Source organism: Bacillus rossius, chromosome 1, assembly GCF_032445375.1.
Source record: "Bacillus rossius redtenbacheri isolate Brsri chromosome 1, Brsri_v3, whole genome shotgun sequence".
Taxonomy (NCBI): Eukaryota; Metazoa; Arthropoda; class Insecta; order Phasmatodea; family Bacillidae; genus Bacillus; species Bacillus rossius.
In genome coordinates, this window is record NC_086330.1 from 107,497,326 (window position 1) to 107,523,830 (window position 26,505).

A 26,505-nucleotide genomic window follows, 5' to 3' on the forward strand; every position below is an offset into this window, starting at 1 on the left:
AGGCCGAGCCTCCCTCGGACGCCATGCCAGTTCGGCAGTTCAGCACAGCTCACGGACCGGGGCGGACCTACGTCCCACGGAGGGGCAACAGCCTTTGTCTTCATCGAAAGTAACGTCCGGTAAATATAGTCACTAATTAACAGAACCCCTTTTTTTACTTAACCTCTCCGTGAGTACCCGGTCCCCCTTTTCGGTCCAGGACCTAGTCCGACCGCATCAGTTTAAAGACACCCCGCACCACACTTGGTCAGCGGGGTTGATCTTCAGTATACGGCACGGGCCGCCTCCCGCAACTCACAGAACTTTACTTAAGGTCACGCGCACGGCGCTGACCACAAACCCGCAAGGGAGCTTGGACAAACTTAATTGCGGTGCGTGTTTCACCACAGTGGGCACAACACCCGCGCAGAGACATTCGTATACGGGATTGGCCGTCTCCAACCGTCCACCCCTTAATTCAGTGTATTTTGTTTCCCGGATTTTGTATTACTAACTTACGTTACCCGAGTAACGAGTGCCACGTAATTTGTGCGCGCCCCCTTAATTCAGTGTATTTTTGTGTCCCGTATTTTGTATTACTAGCTTACGTTACCCGAGTAACGAGTGCCACGTAACTTGTGCGCACCCCCTTAATTCAGTGTACTTTTGTGTCCCGCCTTTGTGTTACGAAATTACGTTACCCGCGTAACCAGTGAGACGTATGAGACATAACAGCGTCCGAGGCCCACGTAACGCGGAACACAAACAATACGGCGCCACGGAATAACGAGTAAACCCCCCCCCCCCCGGGACCTCTGTAGAGTGTTGTATTGTGTACTACTCGCTCCTATGAATAAAAGGTACGACACCGCCACCTCAACTCCACGTCTCTTATTTAAAATCATCTCACGCAACACCGCCGCCGGCCCTAGTGGGCCACGCAGGGGCACATACATCCACGACCCCAAATTCACGACTAGAGCCGAGCTAGTCTGGCGCCCACCCGGACCATACGTATCAAGAGCCGCCTTTTCCCACTAGGAGCCACACCGGGACTCGAGCCCGAGACCCCGGACGACGGCAATACTATATAAAAACCTATCATCCATTATCTAGTTATGTTACATGCATAACTAAAATATTTTTCTTGTTTTAGATTTGCTGTTACAATATTCCATGGAAATACAAACCCATCGTTGGAGGCGGTTATAAAAAAAACACTGTCCTGTCAATATAAAAAATGCCCTCTGACATCTAATCTGACGTTAGCCTGCGGAAAGCAGCTGAAAACATGGAATTCACTATAATATACAATTCAGACTCCTAAAAAGAGGACCCGACAATAAACATCAGGGTGGACTAACTGCCTTGCCTTTTAAGATGAGAAGCTGTTTTTAGATTGAAAATATGCAGAAAAAGGGGCTATCATATCGACTCTGCAACCTTAAAACTTCTAGTAAAGGACTTTCTGGCGAGAAGTGGGAAGTGAAAAGATTTAAGGCTGATCTGCCTTGTCGTGATTTTGTAGAATCTTTTATTAGACGACACAAAGATCAATTGGCAGTGCTAACATGCCAAAACATAAAACGCTTTAGAACCGGTGTAACACAAGAAACCTTCAACAGTTACTTCGATGAACTGTCAAACGAAATGGAGAATGTTCTGCCGTCTAATATAATAAATTATGACGAGACCAAGCTCATGGATGATCCAAGAAAACGAAAGGTAATCATAAGGAGGGGGAACTAAAAATCCTGAAAGGGTCATGAACTCCTTAAAGGCATCAACCTCCGTGATGTTTACAGCTGCTGTAGATGACACTGTACTACTCCCATATGTTGTGTATAAGACTTTGCATTTAAATCAAATCTGGACCGAAGGTGGGGCAAAATATGCATGATATGATCTGACGAAATCTGGCTGTTTCGATTCGTTATGCTTAGAGGATTTGGTCCTTATAGTTGCTGTCCCATATCTGAAAAAGCTACAAGAGACAAATTTTCTCATTGGAGACAATTTATCTTAACACCTATCAGAATCAGTTAAGCTCTGTGTCACGACAACGACATAATATTTATATTCCTAACAGCAAATTCAACACACCTAACACAGCTGTTGGACATGTCTTTTTTTTTTGGCCTCTTAGAACTGCTGGACGCCAAATATTAGAGGAATGGAAGAAATGTCCAGGAAGAAATGAAGCAACAGTTCCTAAGGATAAATTTCCTTTGCTTTTGAAAACGTTGTGTCACTCCTTGAAGAAAGAAAATATTATTTCAGGTTTTAGGAAATGCAGGACTGCGCCTCTACACCGCAATAATGTGTTGTCAATGTTCCCAGGTATGGTATACACAAAAACCAGTATATGAACAAGCTTGAAGAATCCACTAATGCTGTTGACAAGATCTTTAAATAATCCCTTCAAAATCTTAGGCAAAACCAGATTCCTTAACCAAAAGAAAAAAGGACAAAAGTAAATATCCAACTGGCAGAAGTGTTACCATTGATGACAGGATGTGGATGGGAAAGATGTAACCCCCCTGCCCTTATCAAAAGTTTACAGTGACCCAAGCCCTTTAACATCTAACAGGCCAAGCCAACGAAAAAAAATGACAAGGAAAACAGAAAACACCTTTATTCATCATCAGAGGATGATTGTACCTTCTCAGTGCAGGACAATGATGAAGATCAGATTTTATCATCTTCAGATTCTTCTGATCAAGATGAAAATACTGGTATTTCCATAAGCCACGGTGAATATATGGTGGTCAAAGTATATGGAAAAACAAAAACGTCTTTTAGGTGTTATGTTTGCAAAGTTAGATACCTTATTGATGATGGTTTTGTTGGAACATTTAAAAAAAAATAGTTCCTCAAATCAAAAAGTTCACAATAGGTTTGTTTGACTCGAGGTCTCTCGTGCTCCTCGGGAGTTGAAAGAGTTGGGAGCAAGTTGACCTGAGGGCAAAAAGAGTCGGTAACTTTTAATACACGAAGAAAACGCGATTTGTTGTAAAACAATGATGGCGAAAAATATAGCAGACATCGTGAGAAATTTGTTTGGAAATGAAGATTCATCTGAAGATGAAGTAGCTATTGATTTACCATATAATGGACTACAAATTATGAGAGAGCTTGATGAAGGTAAAAAAAATATATAAATATTGCTTTCTGACTTTAAACCGCCTGTGGTATGCATAAGCTAACCTGTACTAGGAAACTATTGCAAATCTTTTGATTGTTAAATAAAGGACGCCAAATAAGTTATATTGTAATGTTTTTCCGCTTCAATGTCGTCATCTATTAAAATATTACCGTCATCACCAAATGTAGCTTGATAACATATTGACTCCATCGTCAAAGTCGCGCCAAAACAACCAGCAGACGACTTGCCCTCGCAACTCTTCCTCGAGAGGAGGAGCATCGAGAGCATGTCCTGAGTGACCTGAGAGCAACTTGCCCCCGCGAGTAAAACGACCATCCGCCATACTGCTTCCGGAAAAGGGCGCCCCGAGAGTTGACAGGTCAAAAAGAGACCTCGAGTCAAACAAACCTAATGACTGAAGAAGATTCTTTTGTCTCGACAAACGATGTTGTACAAGTACTGTCGCCGCCAGTTCTTAGTTCAAGTGCTTGTTTCAAAGACATGCTAAGTTTTGAGGATGTTCTGTCTGATTTAACAGTTTATTAATGATATGGCATCAGGGTCATGGTAAAGAGTTGTGTTCTGTTTGTTCACCTTAAGTTTGAATACATTAACCCTGTGACATAAAAATTTTTGTACCAATATTTTCTTGCTTTTTACATTAATAAATCATTATCTTGTGAAATAAATGTTTATCTATTTATTTTCTAATAAAAAAATATACATATTTCATGGTTTCTATTCATCTCTCTTTGAGTTTTAAAGAAACAACCATGGTTTTATAGCTATTATTTCTATTCACACCTGTCTGCGGGGTAATCAGAAGCACCATGTTTTTTTTTTTAAATTGAAAAAACAATAATGTGATAATAATATCATAAGCTGATATGGGGCAATAGAGACCCGAGGTTTGGGTAGTATTTTTGTTTTTTGTTTTAACTTAACAAACAATAAGTAAATTTTTTATTTAAATTTTTTAATTTGTTTATATTGACCCCAAAGCCTGACCTGCACCCGCCAGTATCCGACCCCGCTAATGGAATGCACCCCTATCCATGGCCCACCCGAGTCAGGCGAGCCCCTGTTGACAAGGTAGAACCAAGAGCCGTGTCTAATTAATTAAACACCTCGACCGCAGTTCATGAACAATCAAACACAAATTAATAATAACTCCACTATAAATTAAAACCCCCGCCTAAGGAAAGTGCGACGCAGGAGTGCCCGAGTCACTCACGTGGGAACTTACCTTAATAAGTTTGTGAGTGCCTCCTTTGCGGCCTTCAGCCTTAATTAATTATAGTGTTGTGTTAACGTAAATATTACCTCCCTGTTTTTTATGTGTGACTAGCTACTGGAGCAGTCAGCAAGTGACGAACAGTCTCTGGTGTGACTCTTAATATTTAAACTTAATTTACGTCAGTTTGTTAACCATAATTATTAAATCGTATCTGCCAATCAGATTAAGTATTAATAATTAATGTGTGAATTTAGAGCTGCTCTCAGCTTCTTATTATTAAAATAATTTCCGAATAACGTAACTTTAGCAACTTTGGCGCGAGAGAACGCTGAGGCCTCCCCTCGCGAGGGGAGGCCTCAGCGTTCTCTCGCGCCAACGGCAAACGCCAGTACCGAGCGACTTGCAGACCGGGGCGGACGTGCGTTCCAAGGGGAGCCATCATCCTTTGTCCATACTGAACAGTACTTCAGGTAATTATAGTCATACAACCCAAACCTATTTTATTCGTTATGTTAATTCCCCGTGCGTCCCCGGTCCTTTTACAGTGTAGGGCCTAACCCAGCTGCTTAATTTTTAAACTCCCCGCAAGAGACATTACGCGGGGTAGTCCACTTTACGGCACGGGCCGACTCCCGCTAACAGTGAACTTTCATTAACGTCGAGTGCATAGACACCGACGACAACCACGAGTGAACTTTGTATCTATTTTAACTGCGGACCGCGATTCCCACAAGTGAATCCAGACACCGCCCAATTAACAATTTTCGGGATTGGCCGCCTACAATCAACCTTCCCCTTAACCTCGACTGGCGTGAGGGTTTAACTAGAGACAGTGCGTCAGAGCACTCATATTGAACTAATTGTAACTTTGTAGGGTAATTCTGTGTGCGACGCGCAAGTGTAGTGTAAGTGTAATTTGCGACTATAATAATTCATCTAATTAAATGGCCACTCCGCACCCCCCATGCGCGACGTGCCAATAACCATCTAAATTTCGAGTCCGTGTCTATTATTGAATTCAGCATCCCTACACCAGCTAGGGGCCCCCTCCAACCACGAACTCCGCCGACGATCCTAGCGGGCCACGCAGGGGCAACGCACCCACAAGACCCACATTTGGTTAGCCGCTGAGCTAACCTGGTGTCCTCCCGGAACGTAATTTCAATAAGAACCAATTTCCCGCTAGGATACACGCCCGGTCTCGAACACGAGAACCCGTACGATGGCAATATTCACCCTGTTTTATGGTTTTAAGCATAATAAAACAATAAAGTCAAAATGTTGAATATTCAAATATTTTTCCATGGTTTAAAAGATTTATGCTTGTATAAAAAATAAATCAAAATTTAAAATCATCTTAAGAAGAACAAGAAATATTTAGTGTTGTTTCCAAAAGCGTATGTCATATATTTAAAAAAAAATTGTTTATACTGAACAAATTTATGAGGGTGTTCTTATAGTATTTCTTGGCAACTGGTTTCTAAAGATTTTTTTTGTATAAGTACCAAACAAATTGGACTAGACTCTAAATACAAGAGACTATGGAAATTTATTTTTAAGATGATACATAATGCCGTCGCCCGGGTTCTCGTGTTCGAGATCCGGCGTAGTTCCTAGCGGGAAGGCTGGTGTTTTACGTGAAACGTGTCCGGGAGGGCGCCAGGCTAACTCGGTGGTTAACCACGAGGTGGGTCGTTGGGTACGAATGCCCCTGCGTGGCCCACTATGAATGGCGGCGGTGGTCGTGATGTTAGGGGTCCCTGATTAATGATGCACTACTGGCCCTACACAGCATAGCACTCTGATCCCTAACTTGATTGGGGAGGTTCACAAATAACATACACGAGTCTGGTTTGCACTGTCGTATACACGTCGCGCAAGGAGTGTGCGGAGTGGACGTTTAATTAACTTTGGCAATTACACTTGCAGTTACAGGTACACTATTTTCCCTACACAAATTACACTATGTTTAAACTGAGCGCTTTGATGCGCTGTAACTAAGGTTAAGCCCTCACGTCAGTCGAGGTTGAGGGGGAGAGTTCGATTGGAGTCGGCCAATCCCGTAAATTGCGAACGGCGACGCTCGGGCCCACCTGTGTGGACCGCGGCTCGCTAGGAAATTAGTTAAAAGTCTTTAACTAGATGTGGCCAGTGCCTGTGCACTTCGGCAATTAATCGAATGTCTGTTATTGCGGGAGTCGGCCCGCGCCGTATGCTGCACTGCCCCACATAATGCGTTGTGCGGGGAGTTTTATGTTTAAGCGGCTGGGATAGGCCCTACACCGTAAAAGGACCGGGCGCACACAGGGAGTTAATTAAAAAAAAGGTTTTGAAGCATGACTATAATTACCAGAATGAAATCAGTGTAGACAATGGTCGAAGGCTCGCCGTGGGACGCACGTCCGTCCCGGTCCACGAGTCGCTCTGTACTGGCATCTGGCCCTAGCGCGAGGGGAGGAGTAAGCATCCTCTCGCACCCAGGTTTCTAAAGTTCCGTTATTCGTAAAATATTATATTAACAAAATATTGTGACTCTAAATTCACACATTAAAAATTAACAATTAACTTAATACATATATACATTTTGGAAATTGGATTTAACAAGTTTACATTAATTGAGTTTGAATAATCTGAGTCACATTGGAGACTGTTTGTCGCTTGATGACTGCTCCAGTGGCGAATGATACATGAAAATTTGGGACGGTTTTAATTAAGTCACACACTACTTTATTTAAATTAGGCTGAAGGCCGCAAGGGGAGCACTCACAATTGTATCAATAAGAAACCACACATGAGTGACCCAGGCACTCCTACATCACACTTCCTTTGCACGGGGTTGTTAATTAAAAGTGATGTGATCATTAATGAATGTTGAATTTACAATGTACTGGAATCGTGTTGTCTGGTCGAATAAGGCATGGGCTTTAATTCTACCTTTGCTCCGCGGTGCTCGCCTGACTCAGGTGGGCAATTGCTAGGGGTGCATTCCGTTAGCGGGATCGGATACTGGCGGTTGCAGATCGGACTTTAGGGTGGCCTTCGGTCGGACGACGTCAATACAAGGGGCTGGCATTTTCCGCGATAAAATCTGAACGCCTATTAGACTGCAACAAGGTTTAACCACACCAGCGGTTTCTTCCTTGTGATTGGCGGCTGTCTGCGAGAGAAGTACCTATTTGTCTTATTGGGCCGAGCAATTAAGGACATCTTTGCTTCCGAACTGAATTACTGTGATCGGTGAAGAAACTCACCCTATCACGAAACACAGAAAATGCTACAGTATTTAACTTTCGAATAGGCTCGGAATATTTTCGCGAAATATGCATGCTCCTAGTAATCGGCCGTGCATGACCAATTGTAAGGAAACGTCCCAGCTTTTGCCTGTAGTGGTTTATGAAAACTACGAAATTCTGAAATTAGGATGCCCTAAGTCCGGTGTTGCACTATGCGTTTCTGTCACTGCGGGTAAAACTCCGGCAACATTTTTTTTGGCTGGGTTGTTTTTTAACAAGACCAGAAATCACTAGTATTAAATAAATTTATCAGCATGCAAACCATTAGCAGAGACTGGAAAATTTCACTGCTTCAATTCGCAATAGGCTAAAATTCAATTAGTACTATTATTCTTCTGCTGTTGACAAACGGATTATCTGTAAGACTCTGGGCCAACGAAGCGTCGAATTACAGGAAACAAAGTCTGCACAAATCTCGAATTAGCAAGTAATAATCAAGGTATTATTGCCTATGTATGTTGAAGATTATGGAGTCTATCTTAGAAGTCACTGAAACAGCAAATGTTTCCGCTGCCTAACAATTGATTTCCAGAATAAATCACCGAGAAGAAAAAGGCAACCACTCCGGTTCAACCGCACATTCTGATACCGGCCTTGGAGGAACTGCACAGAGTGACACCAGTCTTGGAGGAACCCCACAGATTGACACCTGTCTTGGAGTAACCTCAAAGTGTGACACTAGGCTTGAAGGGTACTATACAGTCTGACCTCGGTCTTGAGGTACTGCACAGAGAGGCCTAGGCCTTGGAGGAACCGCGTAGATTAACACTGGTCTTGGAGGAACCCCGTAGATTGACACAGGTTTTGGAGGAACTGCATAGTGTGACACTGGCCTTAGAGGATACCACACATTGTGACATCAACCTTGGGGTACTGCACGAGCGACACCAGTCTTGGAGGAACCCCACAGTGTGACACCGACCTTGGAGGATCCGACCTCATGTCCCCTTTAATGCGAATACAGTGTCTTATCTCTGTGCCAACTAACCCCACAGCAGGATCATAAACCACTGTTGGCTATCCCTAGAGCTCTGCAAAATTTTCGTTGTTATTTCGTGACTATCTAAAATGTAATTGTTTGTACACTTTGTGGACATTTTCAATGGATTGTGGTTTCTTCAATGCTCTCTGAGGGACGAAAAGCCAATGACAAAAACCTATGAAAGAATCCGACTGAATCTACCAAACCTGGAGAGGTGGAAATGTGGCGGCAGTCGATGGACACGTCATCAACTTGGTTACGCACAAGGTTATGGATTGTAACCTGGTGCCAGAAAATTACACTAAATTTGTAGGTCTCAAGCTTTCCCATGTCCGCACACTTGGACCAGTGGTCAGCGTGTCTGGCTGGTGGGCCAGGGAACCCTTCAGACCTTCTCCCTGGGTTCAGGACTCAGTGTTTGTGATGTGTCTTTCAATTTCATCTCATGGATGGCAAACCACCATAGAATCATCCTTCCTTGGCATGCGAAGGAATGTCATGGCTATTATCACAATGGTGTTGACTGTACTCACGTCAAGACTCATCCCTAAGGGCGTGTATTTTTCGCTAAATAATCTGATCGCTCATTAGACTACAATAAGGTATGTCTGTGCTAGCGACTGTTCACTTGTAATTGGGGCCGTCTGCAAGAGAAGCCATTTCCCTATTTAGCCCGGCCATTCAGGACGTGTTTGCTTCCGCACTGATGATTTGAGAGTTGTCAGTAGTCGTGAATGTTAAATAATCCCAGCCAAGAAAGAAACACAGACAATGTTACAAAGTGTTAACACAAATCTGGTCTGGAAAACTCTTCGCGAAAAGTGCATGGTTCTACTCATACCATAATAAAGGGCCATGTATTTTTCGTGAAAAAAATATCTGGAAGTTCATTAGACTCTAATAAGGTACACCCGAACCAGCGGTTTCTTCCTTATCATTGGTGACCGTCTGCAAGAGAAGCAATTTACTTATTTGGCCAGGTGTTTCTCCAACACAGAATGGCATCTTAGTGCTGATACGAGTGGAGTGTATTTGAAAGAGGCTGGGACGACTAACCGTGGGCTTCCGCTTGTCGAGCATGCGCAGGCCCTGGTCGGACACCTCGAGGATGCAGGAGTGCGGCTTGTGCTTGGGCGCACTGCTCGGCCCCACGATCTTGCGCACCGCCTGGCACAGCACCGAGCTTCCTTTGTGCTGCCTGGTCTCCACCGAGCCCAGGTAGCCCAGCAGGAAGCGCTCCCGCTTCACCTTGGGCGTGCTGGGGTCGAAGTCGCTGTAGTCCATGTCAACCACGTACGCCGACGGGAATATGCCCTGCACGCCGGACCTCAGGTTCACTCCTGGAACAGTTCGTTGCTTGCTCACTGTTTATTTATTCATTCGATCCTTTTACTATGGCTTGGAAATGAAAAAAATTGCGGGTTCAATGACTTTAGGATGGACTCCACAATCCTCTGCTTACTCGGGCAAACATCACCTGTTCAGTGGCTGCTGACTTGTGCTGGGTAACTCGTGATACGATACTTCTTTCACTGAGGGTCTCCAATTGGCCAACAGTCATCTAGATTAACAGATAAACAATAGCAGAACCAGCACGAAGGTATCATTATTTGCATTTTATCATATCGCGAATTGAACCAGCAAATTTTTCCAGTCCCTAATTATATGGCCGTGTAATATGTCTTTTGTACATGAATGATTGTAATATTTACAGTTTAGGTACATATCAAAAATCATACCAACATCTGAAAAATAATTTTTAAATTATTTATTTAAAACAAAATAATATGTACATACCTATTTACCTTTAAAATACAACAGGTACATAATTTTGTATGTTTTGTTTGTAAAGATTAAAAATAAATTTATTTTTAGGATACACACAGCTGTTATGAATTCGTGCATGTTTAACATAAACAGAATGTATGTAATATGGCCTAAAAACCAGTATGATAGAAGTCCTCTGTACTTAGTTTGCGGAGCTAAACTTTGAACCATATAATTAAACACCTGCGATAAAAGCGAAAAAAGATTTGAAAAAATACTAACCCCCTTCTTTACACCTAATTTTGTCAACAAATAATTTTAATAAAATGCTGCCCATCTTGCTAAAATTCATTAAACAGTTAAGCTGGGTTTACGATTGATTTCCTTAAGAATTATAACTTAACATCGAGCACACGATTAAGTTAAAACTACATTTTCCAGTTTATGATTGACATAGAAGTCGTTAATTCTAACCAATCACAGCACAAAACACATGGTCGGCCATTGTTCGAAACGGAGAAGCAGGTTTGAAATAAGTTATTGACAAATGGGATATCTATTTTTCGAAATGGATGATGATTACAAATGACAAATATACGAATTATAACCCAAAATACTGCCTCGCTCGGTCCAATAATAAGGCATAAACTTCCGGTCGAAAGGTTCCGGTTTGTTGTGATTGGTCGCTTCCCTTAAGTCTTAACGAAAAATATAATATATAACCATTTCTGTTAAGTCTTAAGTCATCATATGGTTCGCACACGACCCGTCAAAATTCACACACGACAATCATAAACCATTCCACTAGTTTACATAGAGTCATATGGTAAGTACACGACTAAGTCTTAAGTCTTAATTCTTAATTTTAAATCGTAAACACCCCTTTAATACCTAAGTACTACAAAGTTTGCCCTTGGCTTTGTGAAATTATGTGCACGCTATCCGCCACAGATGGCAGCACCATGGTTACACATTTCCGTTCCATGCGATTTCCGTTCCAGTCACGAAATTATTCCTACCAAATGCCGTATACCGAGAGCTTAGATGTTGCCCATGAAAAGTTTTATTTACTTTTCGTAAAACAATCTGGCTCTTCAAACTGCCGACGCCACCGTCGAAGGCTCAGAGCGGCAGGAAAGTTGCTGCCATGATCGACGACGGAAACCCGTTGAATATCTATGACTAACTCGCACTCATTGAAATGAAGAACGTAAAACGCTTTACGTAGCTGCGTTGTCACCACATCACTGCATACTGACCGCGTGCTAGCAGTTCCGGCCGTGGCGGCAACAGGATGACACCTGTCGGCAACCGAGGTTGCCTCGATGTTGTATAGGAGTTATAGCCTTGCGAAATCGGGTGAACATAATTTTTAAACACAGTATGCATACGAGTACAATATTACAATATATTAAAAAATTCTGGGTTGCTGGATCCATCACACGCCATAGGTTTTTTTTTTTGCATGATGTCTATATGTTTAAGGTTTGGTGGGAATTTTCAGTCTTTAAGTTTATAAGCCATTTTAGACCGCTGGAACAACAAACACACGTCTATTAAAAGCGGACCTGATTACTAAAGGTGGAACAACAATAGCATCGTCTCCGTCCGCTCGTCAAAAGCTTGACAAGCTCTTATTTTTGACGGACGGACAGATTATAATATCTTTCGTTTTTCCCGCGGTAGTCAACTTTTACCAAAATACTGGCCTATGGTGTTTGTGTAGGTCGTTCAGATATTTTGTATTATAGCTTTGTGGTTCTTAAAACTCATGTAAAACAATTTAATCATTACTCTGAAATTTTCCAAGGAAATGATAATCCAATACGTAATTACTTAGTATATAAAAAGGGCTCCTGGAACATGGTTCCTGGTTGAGGTGTCGAGGTGTTTTCCGCCACGGCGTCAGCTTGTGAACTTCTTTGTTCAGCAAGGATAGAGTTCTAGCAAAAGCGATATATTTGTTTGTATATATTTTTTAAATATAATTTTTTGTGATTCATTGAGCTTGATTTAGCAAGACGTACGTTGGTTTTCTCCGTGTGCTCCTGATTGTTCCTGACAATATTTTGTTGGATTTCCCCGTGGGATCCAGATTATTTTTGGCAAGAATACTGCTGGTGTTCGTGTGCTTCGCGTTATTGCTGCAAGCAATTATTTTCTATATGAGACATGCAATTCAATTAAGAGCTTCCTTTAATCGGTAAATTCCTGTTACCGAATTAAAACTAATATTATTTTAATCAGATGGAATTCAAACAAAAAATAAGTAATTACTCAGTCAATTACTAGCCTTAAGCCAGCTGAAAAACACAATCCTCCAAATCGAATTTCCTTCTCCTTGATGTCTAGCGACGCCATCCTTCTTTTGCAACAGTGAGAGAGCATCCCGCATCCAATATATTAAAAATAATAATAATAATAATATTTATCTCAACATAACATGTGGTGACTTCTGTTGGCAATAATCTGAACTACTTGTAACAAATCGCTGACGAAATATCTAAATACATACACATAAGAGCAATAATATTGGCAAAAAAAGACGTTGAAAGTGAGAGTCGACACTGGTTATATAATTTTCTGGTGGAAATATGGAATAAGATTTTGATGTCATCACAAACAGTCAGCGTGGTTCCAAAAGCAGTCCTAGTGTCGTCGTCGGCATGTAGGGCCTATGTGCTGGTACTGTGGCGTTTCGTTCACTAAAACCAATGATGCTGGACGTCATGAGAAAGGCAATTGTGCAAAGAGTCCTTTGCTGAAAATTTTACGTTGCAACAACTGTGGCTTTCAGTTTGGACGAAGTGATATAAAAAAAAACATGAAAACCTGCGAAGTTACACTTTTTTCGTCTACTGAGAAAAAGTCAGTTTTTGGGACGAAAATATATTTACCGTTGGCATAAATAATCACATTTGGTCATCTGCATCGCCTGCATTGAAATGTAATGAGATTTCAGCATCGCAGAAATGGCACCAGATATCGTACTACAGGAAGAAAATGATACAAGTTTCCTAAGATGAATCAATACTACGTGAACTAAGATATGCAGGCCACATACAATAATGACCTGTTTTACCTGAATGTGTATTAAATTGACAAATAAATCAATTATTTTGACTTCAAAAAAGTATTGTTTTTATTTTTCGTAATCTGATTTTTAACTAGTAATGAGTTCTCGAAGTATCATATCATATCCTACCAATCGGATTCCATCGAACACATCATACTATTGGAATCCTATCGTATCCTGCGACAGATCGTATACATCTGATGAGATTGTATCCCTGTGCCGTATCCCTGTGATGATATAGTAATTGGTCAGACACATCCAGTCAGTATCCAAGAGATATTCCTGGCTACCAACTGGATGTGGCTGGCCATGTGTTCCTGACCACTGAATAGACGTGTCTAGCTACCGACTTGACTTACTTTGCCACCAATTGGACGTGATTTCTTTTCCAACCGACTGGTCGTGCGTGTCTGGCCAACCGACTGATGTGCATGGTCACCGACTGGACGTAGCTGGTTAATCGACTTACATGTGGAAATGCATGAAAACACATGTCAAGGCATGTAAAGGACTCGCTTCGCTTTCTAAGAAGACTGTAAACATCGAGAAATGTTAGTACTTTGTTTGTTTTTTGTACTTGTTAAATTTCTGTAATAAATTTTCTATTTATAATTTGGTAATTTTAATTAAATTATACTTTACTGCATCAAACAAATATTGAACCAAAATCTGATATCAATCGAATTAATCATTATTTTAACTAATAATTTCTTAAAATTATTTTTGTAATTTTCCCCCAATATCTAGCTTAATAATTAGGGAATTTTAAAATGGCACTCAAATGAAAAGATGGTGGACGCCACTTTAATAAATTATTCCTGTACTCCAGCGGGTAAAAATTGAACTAATATGTTGGTAGCGCACTCTAGCAGACGAAAACTATATGTCGTATCCAATATGGCGGCCTCCAGCAGGCGAAAACAAGATGATTGTCATGACGTTATACTGACTGACGTAATATCTACATTGGCATTAGTGGTGGGAGTTTAGTAGTGGTGGGCATACCTGTTACTTTTGAGTATCAGTGAAATCGGTTCCAGTGAAATTTAGGTTCCTGTGAAATTAAACGGTGAACGGTGAAATCTCTCTCTAGTAATGCTCGTAATCGTAAAGTGCTTCCTCGCACCGAAAAATGGTGAAATAAAGGGGATAAGTGAAATCACTGCCTCTCGGTGAATGATGAAATTAAATACATGCAATGTTTTTCACAGAAACCTTTCATTTTGTTTTGAGTTTATTTCGAGTTAAAATTGAAAAATACTACATAATAATTATTTTTAAAATATTTTTAATAATATTCATTCCATATTTATATCCCTGTCCTTTCAGTTCAATAATATAACGAACACATATTAATTTTAAAACATTTATGAGAATTCATTATCTTCCGTGATATTCGGCTAGGCTTTCATTCGGTGAACGGTGATTTTTTTTTTTTACTGTAATTATTACAAGTATGCAATTCGTATACTCCACATACAGTTTTACTTCAAAATATATACATAAAAAAATGATTGTACTAAGACTGAAAACGTCAGAAACTTAATTCAACGATTATGTGGACACTAAAAGCTAGTGGTCGTATTACTGTAGGTAATCAATTTCACCGAATTTCACTGATACTTTTAGAAACTGGTCGCAGGTATACCCGTGAAATTTTGATATCGGTGAAAAAGTAACAGGTATGGATTTCACTGCCCACCACTAGAGTTTAGTCTGTCGGTGGCTTTAGCAGAGGAAGGATCCGTCGTAATTTTTATCAGTCGCCATTTTCAGATTCGAACAAAGGACGCCATGACGCAAATACTTTTTAATCAAATGAATTTTTTATTAATTTTAAAATTTTTCTGTTAAAATAGGATAATTATGCATTTTCAAAATAGATGCCAGTTTTAAAAATGAGGGAATTTAAAAAAATGAGTTTATTATACAATTTTTATTAATTAAAAACAATCCCATTAAAATTGAATAATAATTAAAGATTTTCAATATGGCGGCCATAACGAGAAGTGCTACGATGGCGATTGAGTTCAAGGTCATGTTAAAGCTCCCCACCAAAGGCTTATTGAAGGCTTGCCCATGGGGTATTTAATCCTCAGTGGGGCATTTCTAATTCTTGAACTTTTTTTGGAATGAAAAGGGAAAAATTTTCCTTCGAAATAGGGAAATTTATTTCGGAATTTTGTGTCATTTTGAGTCAATTTTTTGAGGAATTTTTATGAAATTTTAACTAAAAAATGGCTGCCGTGACAATAGAGTTCGGTTGGTCATTGACCCCATCCACAGTTAAACACTGGCACCAGTGCCAGTACCATTTACATAGGTACTACTAACGAACCATTGTTGCTGGGGGTAGAAAAATAAAGGGGTAAAATAAAAAAAATGCATAATTTACATACCATGTATACCGTTAAATCCATTTTGTTTTATTGTAAAATCTTAAATTATTATCTACTATCTTCGTCTAAAATAATTATTTATACGACCAACCATTACTGCAAGGGGTAGAATAAACAAGGGTTGGAAGACAAATAGAAAAAAAAAATTATAATTCCCTTAGTAGGTACCGTACTTTATCAAATATCAGATTTTTTGTAAATATAATTTTTACCTAAAACTTTTGTCTGAAACAATTTTTGATAATGGAAACCGTTGCTTCAAGGGGCGGACATAACAAAGTAGAAAGAAAAAAAAATGTCATTACTTTTTTATAATAGATACACTATCAAAATAATGATGATTTATTGTAAAATGCCTAAATTGTAATTAAAACATTTGGCTGAAACAATATTTTTATGAAACGAACTATTATCGTAAAAACCAACGGTTGAAATATAAAAAAAAATTCAATTTTTCTTAGTATCAAATTCATCGGTTTTTACTAATAACCATCTTAATGTTAACTTAAACCTTTGTCTAAAAAAAATTATACGCTCAAGTATTAGTGCAAGGGATGAAAAATAGTGTTTGAAGGTAAAAAATAATTGCATAACTACCTTAGTAAGCATAGGTAATATGAAATGGTGGATGCAATAAGTTAAAAGCATTCAAAACATTTTCGCTGCATGGAGTATAAGAAAATATTTTTTTTTATATTGGCGAACATATATGATGTTATGTAGGCTACATTAAGTTCTTAAAATGTTCCAGTAGTTTATTATAAAAATTTCTAAATTAAGTATGTACAGAAGAAATAGGTACTTCGAAATCGACCTACGCCTGTAGACTGCACCGAAAGGGATTTTTTATTTATTTGTATAAATGGCTAATGAATATCAATAGGGAATGGAACAATTCACGGGTTCAAATACCTCTAGGATAGAATCCCCAGTTCCTTGTATTCTGGGTGAAAGTCACGTGTTCATTGGCTGCTGACCTGAAAATTGGGGAATGGGGTTATGTGATTAATACTTCTTTGGTTCAGGGTCTGAGTCATACGGATAAACTGTGAGCCAATAGCTGAAGCAGCAAACATGTATTCATGTTTGAATTTTATACTATTAAGAAATGAATTCGCGAAATTTTCCTGTCTCTCTAGATATGAATATCTGCAGGAACTACTAGGGACGCTATATAGTCGCGTATTGCACATGCGATCCGCTAAAGCGCTATTTTACTCAGTGCTTGCTACTAGCGACGCTATAGTCTGCTCCATGCTTAGATTGCTGTATCTGCAGAGTAAATGGTGAACACTGTTGCCATATTGATACTATCCAGCTTCTTAACATTTGAAGTTTTATTTTGCACACCATCGTTATTTATAATGTTAACTTTTTTAATTATACTTTTTTAAGACCATAAAATAATTCTACTGACAATATTCTAGTCAGCAAAAATGGTTTAAACCAAATGGTATCTTTCAAGTAAGTACGTTTCCTTAGAAAATAAATTAACAGATGCTGCTCTCAATGAAATACAACAGTAAAAAGAATTCTGACAATCCCATATTCCATTTTTTTGACTTAAAAATACAATTATTTCTATACATCTGTATAAATAAAAATGTAAATATTTCATTCCAAATCTTAAATCTCCGAAAGTTCTTCACCAATTGCTTTTAAATTTTGACACATTGCTGCATTTAAATACGCGCGTGTTTTTATATACCTATTACACATCTGTGACAGGTAAAAATATATATAAAAATACAGGTAGATAAAAACATTGATTTTTAATATTTTCATTGCTATAGAGTTACATACATAGATATGGAGATATATAGATACATGCATATAGAGAAGATATATATAAATTGAGATGCAGTTCTATAGATAAACTTTGAGATACATAGAGGGATAGATAATTAGAGAGAGCTAGAGAGATGCTTTGTATATGTGTACTGATATTACATGTATTTTTGGAACTGGAATTCATTCAGCGATTATAGTGTACTGCATCATTTAATGTTTTTACCATGTTAAGTTATTATTATTATTTATGTTTTATTTAATGTGTACTCTATGTCAAAGATTTATTTAAAAACGGTAATTACTGTTAAATGCATATCTATGAGAATGTTGTTCTATGGACTAAATAGACGTTTGAAATATGAACAATTACCGAGACCCCTCTAAGGAGGTAATGACTTTGAAACGGTAAACGGTAAAATTAACGCCGTTATTATTTAATGTAAATTATTATTTTAATATTTGTCTATTTAAAATATATGAGAAATATTGTGTTCCTCGCTATTGTTGCCCGCGGATTTCTGAAGTTTATTAGTAATTAATGTAACTGTTTTTGGTAATCGGCCAATCGCGGCCCGCTATTTGAAAGTAAGTCAAGCATTGTTAATTGACTTAATTTGAGAAGGTTGATAAGGAATGTAATGGCCGGCTTAGAACTGCTTCGTGACGTCGATGAATCTAATTCCTACGAAATAGCTGGAAAGTAGTAGGCATCCTGGACTAAGGATGGTAATGATGTATTATTAGGGTATATATATATATATATATATATATGCATAAGTAGGCTTTATCTAAAAAGAAGACATTAGGAGTGATAAATACGTGAGTAAAAGAATTGTAAGAGTCTGTCATTCCAATTCAATGCTAATCGTCACGTACCTCCCATAAAATCGTCACATCGCGGCCTAAAGGAAATATAAACATTGAGAATTGAAGTTAAATAATATTGTCTACGAGAAACTGTATTTTTTTTTATATAATTTATTTTATTTTTACACACATTTAACTAAACTCAGAGGTCTGATGAGCGAGAGACTCTGAGCTCTACCGACCTAATTAAACCTATCTAGCCGAGGCAATTAATCAATAAAGAACCCAAATTTGATGAACTAAAACTGTGTAAATATCGTCGAACCCTAACCAAAGACTTTTGCGTGGTTATGAAATGTGCGCATCGTCACTCCTGTCAGTTGGTAATTTTATGTGTAATGCGATGCCAATGAACAGTTAGGAAATTCGAGACTAATAATTAAATATTAATAGTAAGCGAAAATTTGAAATATTTTTGTTTTAAATAAATAAGTGAATTTTTTAATTGTGTGTTGGTTTTATGTTATTTATTATCTCATCTATCCAAGTGTATACCTATGTATGCCTATGTTTTTAAGCCAATCCCTAACTGTGGCATAATTATTCCTGACACATGCCAACTGTATGTTACCTAAGCAGTATTGTTTTACACAGAGAAAGTAAGCCCAACATAATTAAATTGTCTCCATCAAAGGGGGGGCATTTGTAATAACATTAAGTTTCCCCACATTCGACATTCGCAAAAACAAAGCACTAAAAGGGTCCGCACAATAGAATCTCACATAACCACGTTGATGACTTGGAAGGTTAACAAAAACACTATAACCCATGAACATTCTCGACATGTCGGATCGTTTATATTTACTGTACTATGTTATTATGCTAAAGTATTACCTACACATTGGATGTAATAAATATATCTATTTTTATAAATAACAGATTATTGTCTGTAGCACATTGATAAATAAGAATTAATTAACAAATGCAAATCAATAGATGTTGAGATAGATTTTACAAAAGTACTAAGTGAATCTGAGTATTTATAAATACTAAGGATTTGTAGTTAAATAAATAAAAATAAAACAACTATACGTTTTACTATGTATTTTGCTGGTCTTTTATTTTTGGGACATATAATAAGCATTTTAACACTACATTGAATTATCAACATTATCACGCAATGAATAGAAATAAAGGGCCCGTCGTACAAAATGTACTTAAAATAACAAAATTGTAATAAAACAAATGATTGATTTTAAATAGTCATGAGTATCGAATTTTCAGTGCTTCTCAGATATTTTATTATAAAAAAAATGTGCTTCCCTTAAACAGGAGCTCAGGAGATGTCCCGGAAGCTGTGCATTGAGATGACTTCCACAGGAATGCAGTAGAAAAGAGTTGAAAAACTGGAAAATCGTGAACATCTGGAAACTCGTAATATTCGCGAACCCACTATTATGTGGGTAGAAAACATGTCAAGACATGACGAGAAGAAGTTGGAACATGTTAGTGTTCAAGTTTAGAAGCGTGGTTTTACACACTTGAAGATTAAAATAAAAAAATTATATGCCAGCAAAATAACTACATAATAAAAATAAATAAAATTTTGGAACTCATCCCATCCTGGAATGACTACATCTTGATTCACATCCGGCACTCACACTTGCACAACAACAGAACTCGACGAGCACGGTGGTTGCGTCTGGCGTGAAGGATTCACTATGTAGCATCACGGCGCGGCGGCAGCCGAGGGACACGGGATGCATTGTGTATCAGTGCGCATGGAGCCGAAAGTAGTGCGAGAGCTCGAGGCAGGTCAAACATGGAAGTATTAGGGCCAGAGGGGGGGGGGGTAGATATACAACTTCACAAGTAGTCCGCGGAAGGGTAACAGTGGGCAGGCCAGGACACTACCGAGTTGCGAAAAGGATTCTGGCGCGGGGCACGGGGAAAAATGAGGCAGAGTTTCAGATACGGCGCTGGGAACGACTCGAGAAACTAATTGAACCAAAATTAAGTGGGTGTGTGTAGTGTGCTGAACAAGTTTAAAATTTTGGTTGTAAAATTCCTGCTAAAATAATAATTTAAACATTCAAATCTCCAATTGTGCCGAGAAATGCTAATTGGCGGCACATTACCTACTTCAAACAAATTACAAAAAAAAAAAATGTAGGTATTGCGGCATTGCAACGCACGCCGGTTATCAGGCCTACATGAGAATGTGCACGTGGCAACAGCGGACGGCGCTGGAAGCAGCGGTACCTTCACACCAGAGGTCGTCCGCCTCCTTCTGCACGTAGATGGGGTCGCCGATCTCCAGCTCCAGCTCGTCGCGGTGGCGCGGCACGAACTTGTGCAGCCCGCGGTGCGTGGCCTCCAGCAGCTCCAGCTGCGTGTAGGGCACGCTGGCCGAGCTGGCGGGCGACGGCGGCGACGGCGACCCCGACTCGCAGCGGCACGGCGCTGCGGCACGTCCACACTCTCGCACCGTGGTTACTTGGACACGCCCCTCCACCACCGTGAGCCAACGATGCCCGGCCAGGAGAGAAGTAAGCGAATCAGGCAGTGCCGATTAACAAGGATAAAAATGTTTTTTGCTAAAAATTCAACCAATAGGAAAGCAAACATGGGTTGAGCACATCTTATGTCTTTGAATCCAACCCTGATGAGGCCAGACGAATCTGAGACATATCCGGGTCTCTACAATTTTTTTTTGGTGCCTTTGAGATCGGATCATAAGTACTTATTGTTAAAGCCATGTATTTACGCGAAAATATTTCCTGTCCAAAGGTGGCTTAAAACTTTGTACCATTGTTTGTGTTTCGTGATTTGGCTTGGTTTATTTCAGATACATGCCTACTGTCAGCACACCAATCATAGCCATCCAGATCAGAAGGAAACATGTTCTGAATGGCCCGGCCAGATAAGGCAGAAGGCCGATAATTACAAGGGAACAATCACTAGCGCATGCATGCTTTATTGCAGTCTAATGAGCTATCAGAGATTTTTGCGAAAAATACAGTTCACGACCTATTGTTAGGGACCTGAAAAATTAGCGGATTAATTTCGTGATGGGATGTATTTCAAATATGTACACATCTAAGCTGCTTCCGCTATCGGCACACATCGGCTCGCATCTTCGCGAATAAGAAACCCTCAACTCAAGAATCACTGAATCACAGGCTATCCAGTTGAGACTTCTTACCAGTCGGCAGCCAATGAACATGTGACATTTTCCCGAGTACACAAAAGATTGTGGAGTCTTTCCTATAGGTAATTGAAAACGCACATTTTTCCAGTCTCTACCTTGTGTTTGAGTGTCCCAGAAATTTTGAGGATTCATTTGGCGTCAGGCTTAAATTCACAGTCCTATGTACAATTTACCTTCATACGCTTTTCCCTTATTGGCTGATTTACTGCTGTGGAACATCCTGTTATATTGCGTGTGTCTACATGATTCGGTCTCTCTTCTGCTAGTTGGTAGTCGACTGACTTAAGAGTCGTAGAGGGAAGTGTAGGGCAAATTGTGGTCCATTCATTAAGGCCTTGTCGAGGTACAGATCTTTGCATTCTAACTGGTGACCAAAAGAATCCGCTAAATTTCCGAGTCTCTATGTTCCTCCTATAAGTACCTATTTCTTGGCTTTCGGGCTTCGAGCCGCATCGAAGCGGTGGATTGTACCGACATTTCGCTCTGCATCGCAGCATGCATATTCAAGGTTGAGATGATTTGTAGACCGTGAGGACGCCTGCAGTGGTACAGAGCGACATGTCGGGACAATCCGCCACTTCGGCGTGGCTCGTCCCTCAAAACCTAAGATAGTTTACTTGACTATGGCCATGGAAGCCTGTAGTCTTCTCTGATCCCTAGGTGCTTGTGTATGTTTCGAGATAAGCTGTTTGTTAAAATACTCAAGCATCGTCTATGTTTTTTAGTTGGTTAAGTTTCTTTCAGATATACATGTCTACTGTACGCATACGAAACACAGCACTTTCGAACGGAAGCAAAAGCAGGTTGTATGGCCCTGCCAAACGAGGCAATGGCTAGCAGACGTCCACCAGTTGCAAAGAAGAAACTGCTGATGCGGGCATACCTCATTGCAGTCTATAGTGTTCAGATACCTGCCCCTACTAGTCCTCCATGACGGTCCTCGTTGTTGTGCTGTTCCGCGGTCACTTCAGGACAGGCTGGACTCAGCTTGCTTCACAGGCGCACGCACCACCATCACCATCACACCGGATTTTGTTGTTTTATTTTTCATAGCCATAAATACTTGTGCTAAGCGTTTCCAAGCCAAATACAATGCTTTTAAAATATTGTTTTCCACAATGTAACATGCCAACCCAACAAAACTTGTTAATTCAACAGCAAGAATGCCCTTTATACTTACACTTGACTGTTGACCCTGTTCACAGCGGCGCACGCAACCAGAAAGTCAAAGTACCCCGTAGGTTTTATGATGACTCGGTTATATGAAATTACGAAGAACGTTTAGTTTATTTGAAGTAATTTCTTCGTTAAAAAACCATAAATTTACTATATTTTCTAACAGTGCAACCATAATTAGTTTGTTTAACTTGTTTAAATAATCTGTTTGTGTGTGAAACACGCAAAAATTGGCTCAGAATTGTTGTAAACACGAGTGACGGGTTTGCTTCGAGAAGGAGAGGGGCGATGCGTCGTCTGGCCCTCATCTGGCATACCTGGCATGCCTGTGTGTAAGCAATAGACACCTGCAAAAGTTTGTGTCATTTTCTGGTGCCAAGTTAGAATCCATAACCGTGTGCGTAATTAAATTGATTTCACGTGTTCATTTGCTGCTGCGAATTTTGCAAGTCTCAAATAATAATTAAAAAAAAATTCTCATTGGTCGATAACATGGTCACATCCTTTGGCGGGTTACACATGAGTGTTTCAACACTTCTCCTTGTTTACGACTGGCCCAGGGTCGTCAAGAACACTGCAGTCCAATCATCAACGTGAAACAGATGTACGTGTGCTTCAAGTCTATTTTGCTACCCAATGAATCTACGAAATAATCCTGGCTCTACGTATCATAATACACGACATTCACAATAATAGTACAAGTAACACGATTATGGTACGTTTAACAACTTGGCGCAGACTACGCCGTACAGACGCGCGCTACACTATAGACTAATGATGGATAGACATCACTGCTAAGCTGTGCAGTAAAATACTTTTGGTCCTAGTACTAAAATAGATGCCAATAGAACTGTCAAGTATATGTGTCATTGCGGACGCAGTTGGTAAGTTGTAAAGCTTATGATATCTCATAGTAGGTACTTTGTATGTCCGAGTTTTATGTCAGTGGGTGTTTGACATTCCATTACTGGCGTATTAAGTTTTAACTATGAACTGTGTCAATTAGCTGCACTTAAAATTTAATAAATACAAAAAAATACTGTACTTTCTTTGAATTTTTGCGATAGGAAATATTAATTTACATAATTATTTTGGTCAACCACCATTGCTAGCTTACACTATGTGACAGAGAAAACCCGAAGAACACACCAAAAAAAATTGGTTGTCTGTAAAGTTGGTTTACAGACGATAGTTTAACGTGACAACGTCATAACAAAACATTGTTATGAAATGATTGCATACTTTTATGAATAAAATTGAATCATTTTTATTGAATTATCACTATTTTGTTTGGATACAAAGAAGGAGTGAAAGAAATCTACAATTTAATTGATAAATTTACTTTTATTTCTACTCATTAATTCAAATATGTTTATTACTTTAACGAAGAGATTATTTTAACTATAACTTTTGTACATGTTTGCTATTTAACTTATTCTAATCTGTGTTATTCTGTTAAGGATAGGACGATGATAGGAAAAGTAGGAAACGAATGGGAGTGTTTCAAGTTTAATGTGCCTCGAAAAAGTCAAATCGATGGTTGTTCCAATCGAGTGGAAGAGAGATAGATGCGGCGCAAGCGTACAATGAGCGTAACGGGACACAGCGTAACGGGTCAATGTGCGTAACTGGACGGTTTTTCGTGCGTGCAGCCGGCGTTCATCGATTTGTTAGACGTTGTCACGTCAAAAGATGAGTACACAAACATACCAAAATAAAGCCAAGATCAATCGACATCAAATATAAAAGTATAGACATACAGAGAATTCCGTGGAAGGAATCAGTCAGAGAAACGGAACTCTCTGTACTGCTGTCAATACATGTAACATTGGGCATCTGCTGCTTTTGGCTTGTTTTCTGCGTGTGTAAGTGGGACACTGTAGCACCAGACTTCACGCAGCGAGGGGCCACAGACGCCGCTCACCGCTCGTCGCGAGCTGCGGGGACATCGACTTGGGCCCGTCCGGCGAGTGCGCAGTCGAGTTGCCCGAGTCCACGTCCGTGCTGTGGAAGAACTCCGAGTCCGGGGAGCTGTCCTCGTCTGCGCAAGGCACGCGCTTCATTAGCCACACCCCAGCCACGCTCGGCACATTCATCCATGCACATGCTACGGGCAATGCTAGAAGAAGAAGTAAACATAGGTTTACCCGGGTTAACTTAGCACTATCCAAGTCCGAATAAATTATTAAAATACATATGAATATGGCGTTCACCTGTGCACACCTATGTCTACCCACCGCTGACTGGGTGATGTTAGGTGTTGCGTTATTTTCGAGCACGTGGTACAAGACACGCGGGCGCCGACATCCCCCACGCCGCTCGGTGACAGAACAGCGGCCGAACAGAGGGCACGTACGGCGTTCCGTGAACGTTTTTATTTAAAGTTCCAAGAGTTATTGTCTTTGAAGTTACGGGATTGCTTTTACTTTAACAACGAAAAATATTAACAATTAACATTAACGAACATGGAATTATCGAGGAAATGTTCTCAAGGAACCAATTTTCGGTTTGTCAGGATAAACTGATTAATATTGAAAATGTATCGCCCGAAAAAAAAGCTTACAACAAATTGCAAATGAATAATTGCTTTCAGGAGGTCAAGGCTATAAAAGGTGTAATTTTAAAACAAAGCGTGTACAAAGAATTGTAAATGCAAGACTACAGGGAAATTTTGCTATAAGTGTCACGGCAGTTTGTCTTACTCAAATAAATAACAATTTCTTTGTTATTAATTTAAAGCGATTTAGTGAACTATTAACATAATTATAATTTTGATTATATTCCATTATGAATTTTAACAATCAAAATTATTTGCATAGGGTAAGCCTATGTTGGTTAATTTTGGTCGGTCGTTAAATTCATTACAAATTAAACTAAATTTATCAATCAAATGGCGTTTTTAACATTACCCTGTGTACGCATTGTGCATACAGGGCTACCCTATAAAGTTTTATATTGTTTAGCTAGTTTCTCTCTGGACTAATGTGCAAAGCTATATTTGTAGTTGGTAATATATGTTGAATTTAAAATGTTCTCCTTGGCAAATCTATTGGTTGTATTCAGTGATATTTTATTTTCATGTATTATTTTGGACAATTAAGTATTTTGTATAAAATTTTATTTAATGTTATTTAATTGTCAATACTATTGCATAGTATTGAAAAAAGTCATAACATTAATTTTAATATTATAATAGTATCAGACATCCATGCTGTAGAGAGATTGATGTTAATATGAGTATGTTTTTCATGTTTGGAGTGTATATTGTGAAATTTTCACAGTATGAGAGAATTTTGTTTAGTAGAAAAAAGTTTTTGTAAACCATGATGGAAGACCTTAGTTTTCAGGTCTGGCTTTAGTTTTTGAAGGAATTATTTGGCTTTTAGGCCGATTCCTGTTTTGATTAACACACCAACATTGAATATTGGAGTGCATTAAGCTATCGTAATATTGGCGTGGAAATTTTGCAACTTAATCAAGATTTGTTTGCAGACATACATATATGTATGTATGGCTATGTTATTGGTTCTATATGTTATAACCATTACTAGAAGAGACTGGTGAGCCTTCATATTTTATTTATTAGCAGTTTTGGTACTGAATTAAACAGGCATTTTAGAATTGATGAAGTATTGCTAATCA

The 26,505-nt window shown here is 39.3% G+C and overlaps 1 protein-coding gene across 1 annotated transcript in view; it reads right to left on the reverse strand.

Moving 5' to 3' along the window:
* The window catches only part of LOC134533161 (JNK-interacting protein 1), a 68,633-nt gene that overhangs the window by 21,289 nt on the left and 20,839 nt on the right, over window positions 1-26,505 (reverse strand). The window contains exons 4-6 of the mRNA XM_063370560.1: window positions 24,788-24,904; window positions 20,739-20,939; window positions 9,693-9,976 (exon numbers count right to left, since the gene is read on the reverse strand). Of these exons, the coding sequence (XP_063226630.1) occupies window positions 9,693-9,976; window positions 20,739-20,939; window positions 24,788-24,904 (602 nt within the window). The remainder of the gene's footprint in view (window positions 1-9,692; window positions 9,977-20,738; window positions 20,940-24,787; window positions 24,905-26,505) is intronic.